The 13,216-nt window shown below is 31.1% G+C and overlaps 1 protein-coding gene across 2 annotated transcripts in view; it reads left to right on the top strand.

The window, feature by feature from the left end:
* Window positions 1–13,216, top strand: part of LOC146528626 (sodium-dependent dopamine transporter-like) — a 47,947-nt gene that overhangs the window by 18,403 nt on the left and 16,328 nt on the right. Inside the window, exon 1 of one of the 2 annotated variants that reach the window (XM_085203426.1) lies at window positions 9,360–9,515. The exons of the other annotated variant lie outside the window; for it this stretch is intronic. Within the exon in view, the coding sequence (XP_085059552.1) occupies window positions 9,432–9,515 (84 nt within the window). The 5' untranslated portion in view covers window positions 9,360–9,431. Of the gene's footprint in view, window positions 1–9,359; window positions 9,516–13,216 lie in introns of those variants that run through there. 2 annotated transcript variants of the gene reach the window in all.

The following is a 13,216-nucleotide window of genomic DNA, read 5'->3' on the forward strand; positions in this document are numbered from 1 at the left end:
CAGTTATAAATAAAGATTAATTATTGAGGGCAATACTTTAAAAGTTAATAATCTAGAACTTTCACATTTCACGTAATAAAATTTGATACTATTCTCAAGAGAGACAGAATAAGAGATTCAGAGGAAGACCACGGTTGAGCTTCGATAACACAGTATTCATTGGAGAATCACGGTCACGTAAAAATCATGAAACCCCATAACAGTGGCAGAGGCGAAAGAGGTATGCAGAGACTCTAGCGGTAAACTCTCCGTTCTCTCTGTAAATGTAAAGCTAAAAAACAAGCTTAAAACATCTTATTTCAAGATAAACAAGAGAATTTCTATAAATGCCTGGCCTTGGAAGCGAATCAGACCAGCTATTCTTCCATCTATAGACCACACTGCATAGTCCGAACTCTATTCCTTACAACAAAGGCCATATATGAGGTATTCTATCGTATTAAAGACAATACCCCTCGTGAGATCCGCTTAAGATATCGATTAAAGTCTAGGTCATTTATTGCGTTATTAAGCTTCGTTTATATTTGTATGTAGGTTTATCTGAGCTTATCTCTTATACTGTTAGGATTACAATAATCCTTTAATGTTAATAGAATTTTGTGTGGAGGCAATAGTAAGTGTATTTGTATGTTGTTCTGATGGAATAAGGTAAAATAATATATTTTTATTGTATTATTACAGTCGTGGCTCAGAAGTAGAACGTTTCTGTGGGTTCGATTCCCACTCATGAATTATTTTAATTTCTTCCCTCTGTTAAAAAGACGTTAACAGCGTTAGTTCGCAATATCTCGAAAATTGGACGAAAAATGGTGAACGAATTGGCTAACACTAGGTGCCGTCAAAAAAAAACATGTGTTTCATATGTTATGACGTGAATAGATAGTGTAAGAAAGATGATGGCGTGCTTCTTTTTCACACAGCATTCAATATATGTAAGAAGTATAAAAAGAAGACAAGAGTGAGAAAATTATCTTTACAAAAATGTACGTAGGTATATACGTTGTTGCAAAAAAAAATATTAATTAGATCTGCAAATTTAACCATGCTACTTATAATTTTCTACTCTTTTCCTTTTCCCGTGATATTTAGCTTCACTCTGGATGTCGCACACAGCAGGGTAGGCAAAAGGAACCTGAGAACCTAATTAAACATTTCATAGATATTTTATACGTAAGGCATGTAAAGTCAGTAAGCAAAATGTTGTGCACATAACCTAAATAAACGAACAATCTTAGAATATACTGGTGTTTGAAATTTTTTAAAAGTTTCACGATGAAAAGCCAAATAGAAGTTGAAAAACTGTCTCTGCTAACTTTGACTATATTATTTACGTGAAAACTTGAATTTGTGCAGTTAACTTGTGAAGTAAAATATAAATTTTAAATTAAATTTAGTATGTCCTTTTTATTTATTCGCTACCCGACCTATTTGCATGCTGTCATTAAAATTAATTAACATAACATTATAGGTAGGTTAAGGTAGGAACTGACTGAAAGATGTTAATCTTAAACGTCATGTTAATCCTATCCTATATCTTATAAAACAAAGTCGCTTTTTGTGTCTGTCTGAACTTTCTAACTCTTCTTCTTCTAAACCACCCAACGGATTTGGATGAGGTTTTCACCATTAGGTCGAATATTTCTCAGGGAAGGTTTATATATAGTTTATTATTTGTACATTCTTATGTAAATTAACATAAATACGATAAATGTGTATAAAGTCCTACCCGCTGAGACACTTTGGCGCATGCGCTGCTTTAATGGTAAATACTACATGAAAAAAATGTACTGGAGTATTGTTCCTCTTAATAAGATCTACAAAAAAGTCCGCGATGGCATATTCGTATCTTTTAAGAATAACGTGTAGTGATCATATTTCTGTCTAAAAATAGTAATTTCAATATATTTTTTATTGTGAGGGATATTTTTCCATAATGGTATTAATCCTTATCCTTTAAAATACTTTGTTAAATTTTTACGTTAAACGAAGATAAAATTTGCTTTTTAAACTATTTCGAAATTGCGAATAGTTTTAGAGAAAAACGCATTTAATTATTGACACATCACGCCGTTCACACATCAACTGTATCGAGTCAAGTTTCACTTATCCCTTACTCTCAGCATATAAATAAGTACATTAGTTACGTTGGCCATTTAATGTAGATCAAAATTGTCTTTTCTGTTTTTCATTTTAATAAGTACTTTAGAAGTTGTTACAATATCAAAAATTCCTTGCTGCGAAACGCGCCTCGCAACGTTATGCTTATACAAGCGAGTCCGCCGCGCCCGCCTGCCTTACACGCATCGGTGGTTCAGTGGTAGAATGCTCGCCTGCCACGCGGGCAGCCCGGGTTCAATTCCCGGCCGATGCATTCTATTTAATTTTCGTCACAGGCAGCCATGTAGTGCTTGCTTTTCATCAGGGACAGAATACCCTCTTCAGCATTAACCACAAGCTCGAAAAAAAAAAAATAGTAATTTAAATATATTTTAATAAGTACTTGAAAAGATTAGTAGCACAGATTTAAAATTACGGTACCTACTAAAAAACCTTGCTGTGTAAAACAATTGGAAAATCCTTATTGAAACTACGAAAATGCGGGTTGCATTAGGGTTTCATTAATTTTCACATTATCTTAAGTGCTTTGCAAACATACATTATATCAATAATCCAGTAGTAAAAGCGGGCGAAGCCGCAATAGGGTCGCTAGTAACAAAATATAACACTAAGGATAACAAAATATTTCGAATGTTCTCCCAAATGGGTATCCAACTACACTACAGTCTGGTGCAATCGATATTAATTTCGATTTTTTTTTATTATTTTTTTAGCTTCACGCCGTACCTCGCACATAGTGAGATAGGCAGAGAAAACCTGGTTGTTAAGACAGTCTGTACCTATTAAGACACTTCTTTTCCCTACTTACCGCCGAATTCTGGAGGCATTACTTGTTGATTGGCGGCACTCAACGCCGTACGTCATTATACTTTTATTTGCGTCAATATGAGAATATTTTTCATTTCTCCATGTTAACCGATTAATAATAAAAAATAACATAATAATAATTAACCCCTTATTCAAATGTCTACAGATTCTTAAAGTACTTACAAGTACATTCAAATAAATTAACAAATGAAATATTATACAACTTCCTTGATATACACAAACAATAACAATTAATCTAGACAATAATGTTCAAACTAATTTGAATATAAGCGAGCGACAAGTGAAAGTAACATAAAAACGAAACAAATTACCATATTATGTAATTAAATTTAAATATTAAAATTTTGAAAGCTGCGAAAAGGCAAAAGGTAAAAACCGTAGAAATATTCCCCACCTTTAAGTAATAGGTGTCCCCTCCTACTTTGCAAGCGGAGCACGTGCTCGGTTCTTTTTGAGCGGAATTGTCAATATTTGGCTGAAGCGATTGAATGTAAGCCTTTTTTCCAAGATAGAGGCCACAGTTTGCTTTAAATTGTGAAACAGTGATTCTGGTATGGAGGGCCATAATATCGGCGGGTTTTTTTTTAAATATAATATTTTTCTATATTATTATTTATTGGACTTTGTTTAATATTGGTAATATTCTTTAAAAAATAATTTTTAAAAAATATCTTTAACATCTTTTAATCTCAATGAAACTTATAAAATATTTATGAACTATATCTATATATATAAAAGGACTTGTTTATTATAAAATTAGATTTTTATCTGAATTATTGATATCTTTTTTGATTGCAAATAAAATGTTTATAACACAATAGTATTTATTTATTTTTTAGTTCTTTGAATTTATAATAGATGGCGGTGTAAGTTGATTTATCTAAAGTCGTCGTTTGACATCTAGATTACTTAGACATCCGGTTGATTATGTTTTGATCTAGATCTATTTCCCGTGATGTTTGTTTAATATACTATATTTTTTTTGTGTTTGATTTCTATAACTGAACTGTGTATTGTTTTATAATTGTATATTTTATCATCAATATTAGAAAAGTAATAAATCTTGATATAGTGTCTAAACCGTGTATTTCTTGCTTACATATTATTTTATTTTTTTAAATGATTTTCTTTTTAAATATAAAAATAATTAATATATGCTAGATCTACACGTACATTTTCAAGAAAAATAAATTTTGTTTTTTGGGTCTAATTTATTTTAATAATAAAATGATTTTATTTTAACAAAAATGTTTATAAATAAACTGCTATATTTATTCAATATTTTTTCTGGCATTTATTACTACAATGACGCCTTCGCTGACGCTTCTTAACCGGATGTTTCTAAGAAATATCAAAAAATGAAGTAAACCTGTGGGCATAAGCTTGTACACTAATTTAAAACACTGTACCACATTAAATTATATTACCCATTGAGGCGTTACACAATTAATAGTCGCGCATCTAAACTTTCACATATAGCACTGGAATTACTCGGCAATTAGTTAAGTAGTTTATAGCGATAACTATATAATATGATCATTATTGCATAATACATTTATAATTTCCATATTAATATAACCATGTGATATGTGATATGATTTTTATTACAATATAATTAAAACTTGCTACTGCTCACAAATTATTAAATACAATACTCCACTTTATGCGCACAGAGTTAAGTAAAATACTGTTAGTTTAGTGTACACGAATATAGGTTTCAATTTCTCCTTGGGATATATTTAAAAAAAACCCGAAGTAATCTAAAAAATCGCATTAATCGACGATAGTGTGTGAGCTCCACATTCTTGTTTCAAAATCAACGAATCTTTGAAACGATTCGCTTTGTATGGATGACGAGTGGCGTTGGGGGTCCGATGCGGCGTAGATTCTTACCTCAATTTTCGCATTACCAATGGATTATAACTGAAGCCGTGGGGAATTTTGATTCATAATTAATTTATTACATTTACTTAATTTAAACCATGAATAAAAGTATATATAAACATTCTTTTAAATTTTGATTGCATTTTAAAGAAATATTAAAGTGGGGATATCAGCTGGAGATATCAGGAAATGGCCTACAAAGATAGAACAATTTTTCATAAATATGTATAAAATTAAGATACGAGTATGTAAGAAAGAAATCGTTTAGGCATAATTTAGACTTAGCTGTAGAGTAATTACCTACTTAAAATGTTGCAAAATAAAATAATAATAATAATAATAATAATATCAGTTTTTAAATGAAAAAAAAAGAAAGGATATAAAGTAAAAAATCAGTTAGAATTTGATCAAGTAAATGTAATTTTAAACAGTTGATATTGTCTTTGAATAATGACTGTGGCGCGATGATTGTGGATTTAAACCTCACTCGGAGTAATTACATATTTTTCATTTATAACATTACAATTAAATTTTATTTTAAAGGTAGAAAGCAGAGAATGCAGTATCCTGACACGAAGTTCATTCTGCTTTCCCTCGTATGTCGTATATATCTATGTACTCGTTTATATTTAATATATACGATATACGTAACCGAAAAAATATATACTGTGTTTAATTTACGTGGTCGCCGATGAATCAATGTTCTACAATTTGTATTCAGGTGGGCTAGCTACTTTGCTCCCCTATCGATTTGGTGGAATATTTGATGTTACGGCGTTCGCCCTTTAAAAACGGGGAACTTTCTAAATTAAAATGTTAATATTGTGGACTTTTTCCGTGAAACAGATCATGTTTATTGGTTTTATTTGGTTTGGAAATCAGAAGAGTTTTACTAGTAAAAGAAAATAATGGAATGTATATATATCTATATATTTCTATTTTTTTCTTAAATTCGAACTCACAGCTATCACTCAGTAAATATCTACTGGACTATGAACTACAAACAAAATATATTATATCAAACGATAATCAAAAATGACCTATTAAATCCATATGAGAAACATGCTAAGTAGGTTATCAAACACTATCTCAAGACATTAAAATAAACAAGAATGATCTAATTTTTTTTTAGCCCAAGATAAAATGTAACTTGCCATCAACAAGTGTTTATACAGATGTGTGATATATCATAGGTGGGTGACTCAACTATGTAAAGAATCATAATATTAAAGCTTATGAAAACATCTGAACTAACGGTCAATATTTATAAATACCTTGCTTGCTATCTTGAATATAATATATTATATTTTTTTCTGCTTCACGATGTATCCCGCAAGTAGCAGGGTAAGCAGAGGGAGCCTAGTGTTAAAACACTTCGATCCTCACTTCCCGCAGATTTCTGTAAACATCGAGTGTTGAGTGGTGGAACTCAATATCGCGATTTGCCTTGACGCCAGAGCGATGAAAATGAAAATAATAAATATTTCATTTCCTCGAATGGGAATTGAACCCACGATCTGTCGCGCTTACAATTTTACGCCTATGGACCTGCGCTACGACTGGCCTCAATAAGTTTTTAAGTATATTATTATTATTAAATTAGATAGAAAATTTTCTATTTAAATGATATAAGATTATAATGTAATAATACATTTAGGTGAACTGTTTAATCGAATTTTTAAATACGAAAACATATTACTAAACTAATATTAATATTGATAATTATCCAAGAAAACTTTCAGATCTATATATTCCGGAACATTAATTAATCTAACATCTATTATATTCTGTCAACGTGGCGAAATTATATCAAGGTAATGTCTGAGTTTCTGTGAAAATTGAAATTATTGTCGATCTCCGCCAATAAGAACTTAGATATAGAAATACTTATATTTGAAGGTCATTCTTAGATTAGATCTAGTTATACAGAATTTTAGTTAATTGTGTACTTCTTGGGTAGTCATTTTTCTTGATGTTTGGTATTTTTTTTAAATAAATGACAACACTTTGATTTGTATAAGATTTTAGACATTATTAGAAAAACTACTTTATATTCGCGTTTTTCGCTTGTATCAATATTATACATAATATATATTTAGGTCGACTAGATATATGTATTTATATGTTCATATGCACATTGCACACTGATGCGAAGACCTTGTGACATAACCACTAGTTATTAACAAGGTATCGTATAATTTCATAACAGTATTGACGGGAAGTGTAATGCATACCTCCTTATAACATAATATTTTTGATTGCATATTTCTGTTGCATTGCTTTGAATTAGCAGAGAAAATATAGAGAGAGATTGATCATTTCGTTCTCTACATTGCTCTCATTTCACCCTATTAAAATATTCCATTTTGGAAATATAGCCACTTTGGGGGCAGTCGTGGCGCGTGACAGGTTGTGGGTTGGATTGCCACACGAGAAAGTTAAATATTTAATATTTTAATTTTCGCTCTAATGGTAAGACAAAGCGCGGCGTTAAGTTTCACCATTCAACACGTAGTGCCTCTAGAATTCAGCGGAAAGCGGGGAGCAGAGTGTCTTACCACTAGGCCTACCCTACAAACATTGCACCAGCTCCTCTTTTTCCCGCGAAGCAAGGTGGCCAGAGGGAGCCCAGTGTCTATACTGCCTACACCGTTTAGACAAATTATGATATGGTAACTTCGCTACAAAAAAATAAAAATATAAAATTATTCTGCATATTTTTTGTGTAAATTATTTGGTTTATTTGTAAAGTGTTGTTTATTTAATAATTGCTAATACTTAAAAAAAGACACAACAAAACGTAAATTACAAAAATAATAATATATCTAGTATTAAAACATTTTTTAATAAAAATAGATGTAAAACAAAACATATTACTTTACGTGGAAACGCTTATATTGACCGCAAACACGTAATTATGGTCAAAGTAGTCGACAATGTAAACATTTTTTGTTTAACAGGTTGAGATTATCTAAGTTCCTTTTAATCCTCACGTAAGATAAGATTCAAGGTTCTAATTGAATTAGTAATCTCTATACATATTTACTTTATATGGTCATAGGTCATACATGTGTTAGTTGTGATTTCAGCCTCCACTAGGGGAAACTAGATTATATGTATTTAAGATATTTTTCCTAATTAGACAAATTTCAGCCTGGTACTTCGCCATTAATTCTCAAGCGGAGAATGAACACTGAAGATAACTGGTATATAAAATTATTGTTTTTTTTTACGTCGGTACCGGTGTCGGGACCAGAGTTGATATAAAAAATACAGAAATAAAATTAGGTTCGATTCCTACTATAGGGAGTGAATTATTTTATATTTTCAATTCCTAAAATTCTCGAAAATTCCGCGGAAAGTGAAGAATGGTTAACTAGGTTTCGTCTGCCTGCTCTGCTACATGCGAGATACGGATGAAGCTAAAAAAATATGCTAGGTAGTACCTAGCATATTTTTTTAGCTTCATCAATATAGTACTACAGCAATATAGTACTTATTAAATTTAACATTTATCACATAAAAATCCAATGTCAAGCTGAATTGGAACCTGTGACCTCCACGGCAGTAAGCAGCCAAGTATGAAGACGTTATCGGTTTTTATTACTATTACACTACTATATAATTTAAGCCTGCCGGTTTTTTTACAAAATTGACATGAAACAATATAAATTTAAATGTAATATTTGTAGCTAAAGGAAATAAAAATAAGAATAGAGTGTAGAATGTAATTATTGGAATGCACATAAAATACAAATAAAATCCTGCTATATGGCACGAAACATACAGAAAGTAGAGAACGGAGAGTAATTTCTCTGTATCTATCCAGTAGTATTAAAGATGAATGAATGTTAAATTAACATTAATTCCAAAGACCCTTTCTCGATGTTGGATACAACAGTGACGGTCAGTGAGCATCTCCATTATAATTATCCCGTGTTTTTATTTTACTTCTTATTTCCATAAAACTGTGAGCGTTGTAGCGTTGCGCGGGCGCAGTAGTGTTGTGCGTTGTGTTTTAATGTCGATAGTCGATATGGATTACGAAGATGTTTTTTTGTATTAAAGACGTAATTTGTGACTTGAATATACTCAGTTAATAAATAAGTGGGAGTTGGAGTTAGATTTAAGTTTGCAAAATGCAATTTGATTTATTTTTATTTAATTGTTAACATAAATGTAATGTTTATGAACTTTTTTAAAACGTTTTATTCTGTGTAATACTTTAAAATCTAATTTATTTAGTTGTTACTAGCTTGTTAATATATTTTCGATTTTATAATTAACTATTAAACGAAAATATCAGCATCAACTTGCATGCATAGATCCCAAAGAATAACAGAACAATAAATATTTACAATTTATACAAACATTCGCAAATAAAATATTTTACATATCAACAACTTTCCTACAGGCATAAATAACCTTGTTTATCTGTATATACGAGTACATGTAACATAAAAATAAAAATAACTATTTTATCGCGACAATTAGACATCACTATAACAAGTACGTACAAACGTCAGTTGTTCGTGCGAAGCGCATGCGCTCTAACGCCTATAAACGTTTTGTTGTAACGAATATTATATGGCATAATTTATATGGCAGTGGTGAACCGACCATTTGGTGTAGTGCCCAGTGTGAGAGCCGATAGCCGGCAAGCGAGGACATCTCAAAATGGCTGGGTAATAACTTAGGAAGATCGTAAATACTATTGTTTTCCATGTTTTTAAGTATTTTTCTGTTTTTTTTTTTACTGTAACGTTGTACCGGAAGTTATTTATTTGATTTTTATTTTGCAAAATGATATATTTTTCCTTATATTGTATAAGAAACATCGTATAATATATTTATATAACGTATAAATAAAGTAACACTATACGTTACAAATACAGGTAGTAAATAGTGTGTATTTTATAATTTAGCGTTCACATATCCACCTACTTACTTGCTTGATAATTTTTTTCGTGAAAACGTTCTGAAAAGCCAGTTAACCTTCAAACGCAATGATACTCTTTATTTTGTTTTTACGATTGCAAAACGTGAAGTTTTTATAAAATATTTTCATTTTGTTCTTATTATTTTATATTTTACGAATCACCATTCTCGGAATAAACTAAGAAAATCAAAGTGACTTATCCTATTTTTATATTATTCTTGATAGATTTTTATTGCTAGAACCTAATGTTATATTAGATTTACTAATATAAATCGGCAAAAATATAAATTTAAAATATAAATATTGACCCCAATTAAGATTTGAACCCGTACCCAATAGTATGCACTCAATCATGTAAGTCACTAACTGAGACATAACTATCATCATAATTTATCATTTTAAATAATTTTAAAGTAAAATACTACGTACTAACATGGTTCAGAGTTAGAAATAATTCCATCGTGGCGCAGCACCATAGATGTGTGACGGTATATACTCTGGTATAAGGGTATATGTGGAATGTGTGTCTTCTTCTTCTTCCTGGCATTAATCCCGGCTTCTGTTGTCTGGCGGTACTTAACGCCACGACGAGCTACGTTGCCACACAAAAATGATTTGAAAATTTCATCGTCATTCCTAAGTAGGTATAGATATGTAAACTATTTTTTTCAAGAAAACTAAAGTAAGCTATTAGTATAATTGGATTTTAATTGCATAGTTTGTGGTGCAATGCGTCAGTGACCATGAAGGTTGTGGGTTCAAATCTAATAATAGATATATGATAATTATACAAGTTATTACTGAAAATATATATTTTCCTTATAAGCGTCTCTATTTTTATAGTTATTTTCTGATTATTTTATTATATTTCCTTGTTTATATCTAGTAATAATACAAGGTAAAGTGCAATTGTAAAGCATGATAAAAGTAAAAAAAAAAAATACAGTCGAATTGATAACCTCCTTTTCTTACAGAAGTCGGTTAAAGAGAATCACTGTGGAGTTATTATATTTGGTACTCTTCCCCTCATTACCGTATCTAGAGTTATTCTCTGGGAGGGCCTGGACTTTGAACAGATATGGTCGTGTAAACGTTGTTTTTTTAAGTTAGTTTTTTAGTAAAATTTCTGGGATGGGCATCAATCATATTCGGGGATAGTCACGGACCACTCCCATGACTCTAATACAGTAAATAGAAACTCCACATTCTTATCATGTAACTAATTAACACAAGCTACATAAATGACTTACCTAACTGTGTATAAAAAAAACTAAAATACGATACTTTTGCGAATAATAAAATTGATTATATTAAGAACGGATGTACCTTTATCAATGTGCTTAAAAGTAATTGTCACAAATAAATGCTTAATTTAAATTCCAAGATAACTTGACTTTCCGGGAAAATTGCTTTTTTTATACTCATTTATGTTTATTATAGAATATGTTAAGTAAAGGAAATATATATATGACGTACATAAAATCGCATTTTATTTTAATAAATTTTCAAGCATCCAGCGCCACCTCAAGATATTGTTACGCTTTCGACTAGACTCATTCAAAATTTTAAACTATGTATCGTAAATCAGAATATTCTAGTAATCTACTTCTATATTGTAAAAAGACTGCTTAACATTTTTTTGATTCACGCTGTATCCCGCATATAGCAGGATAGGCAGAGAGTGTTTTAGCAAAGTGAGGAAATGAAAATTATTCATTTTCTTGAGTGAGATCGAACCCATAACCGTTGTTATAATCTCAATCAATCAATCAATCAAATCAGCCTTTTCGGGTCCACTGCTGGACATAGGCCTCTCCCAGGGTGCGCCAAAGTTCTCGATCCTCCGCCTTCCGCATCCAGTCGAAGCCAGCAACCTTCTTTAGGTCGTCGGTCCATCGAGCTGGAGGGCGCCCTACTCTACGCTTGCCGATCCGCGGTCTCCACTCAAGGACTCGTCTGCTCCAGCGGCCATCGGTCCTTCGACAGATGTGTCCAGCCCATTGCCACTTCAACGTACTAATTCTGCGAGCGATGTCGGTAACTCCGGTTCTTTTCCGGATAACCTCATTTCTGATTTTATCCTTCAAAGAGACTCCGAGCATAGCTCGCTCCATAGCACGTCTCAGCCAGTATTATTAGAAACTTCGTGCTGTATGCAGACATATAACAAGGTTAGCAGAGGGAACCTGGGAACCCAATGCAATATTTATAATATGATAAATGTTACATAAGTTACATATGTATTAGTCTTTTACTTCAATACAAATTGCTGCAATGATTTATATATTTTTTGCACGTTTCCAAACCAATCTTGACAACAGCTCAATAGAAATTAAAAGTAAAGTAATGTATTGATGAGAGGGAAATGGACACGCGATGTACGGACGATACACCGATTTATCTTATACTCAGAACTAATGTGAAAATAATCTTGAAACTCATTATATATCGATATACATATGTATAGTCATTCAGTAAAGATTACAGTAGTGTAAAACTTGAGTGAATGTCTCAATTATTTATGTTAGAATATAAATGGTTGTAATACGAGTTATTGGATAGAAATTATTTTGACGTAATGCCATTACGATTTTGTAGAGCAATAAATACGGTATGGTCGTGGGTTCTATGCTCATTCAGGGTTATATGTATATAAAAAAATCTTTCAAGAGCGAGTCGATCTCGCGCACTATGTTGATACCAATTTCATGATTGTAGTCACGTGACGGTGACTTCTAAAAATTATAATTATATAAATTATTCAAACTTAAATTTTCGGGAACATGCACGCATTCTGTATGAAGTTAACTAAAAAAATAAGTTTTATATAAACAAGCATATCAAATAAATAAAGGGCTTTATTTTTATTTTTTTGTAATGTAAGTTATCTTTTTTTGATAAATTTTATAATTGTAGATTCACTAAAAGTACTTTTTATACCTCATATAGAAATTTTTCAATTCCAACTAGTACTTCCGGAGATATACACCTACATTATATATTGCTTAGAATATAAAAAAAAGGAATGAAGAGATCAATCAATTATAAAATTATTAATTACTCTAGATGATTCTATTTTTCCATGCTGGTAGCGGGTGCTAGTTACCACATTATGATAAATGTATTGCAACTGGGTAGCCAATGAAAGTATTCATACATTACCGTTACATTTTCATTTCTAATAACAATCCAGTGAAAATAGCTGTGTTGATTATGGCTTTGGAATTGCGGAATTAATTTCCGCTATCCAACGTTCTGATGTTATATGTAATTGTACCAATTTATTGGCAGATAATAAACCTTATTTGAAATTCCTTTTTTTATAAGTATTAGATCGTGTACTATATAAATAACGTTTGGTATTTATATATTACTCTATCAGGGTATAATTTGTAATACTCAAATTTATACAAATTATTTTAACTTACGAAGGTACCTAATTGTGAA

Source organism: Heliconius melpomene, chromosome 19, assembly GCF_056956725.1.
Source record: "Heliconius melpomene rosina isolate 202511_hmr_F chromosome 19, ASM5695672v1, whole genome shotgun sequence".
Lineage (NCBI taxonomy): Eukaryota > Metazoa > Arthropoda > Insecta > Lepidoptera > Nymphalidae > Heliconius > Heliconius melpomene.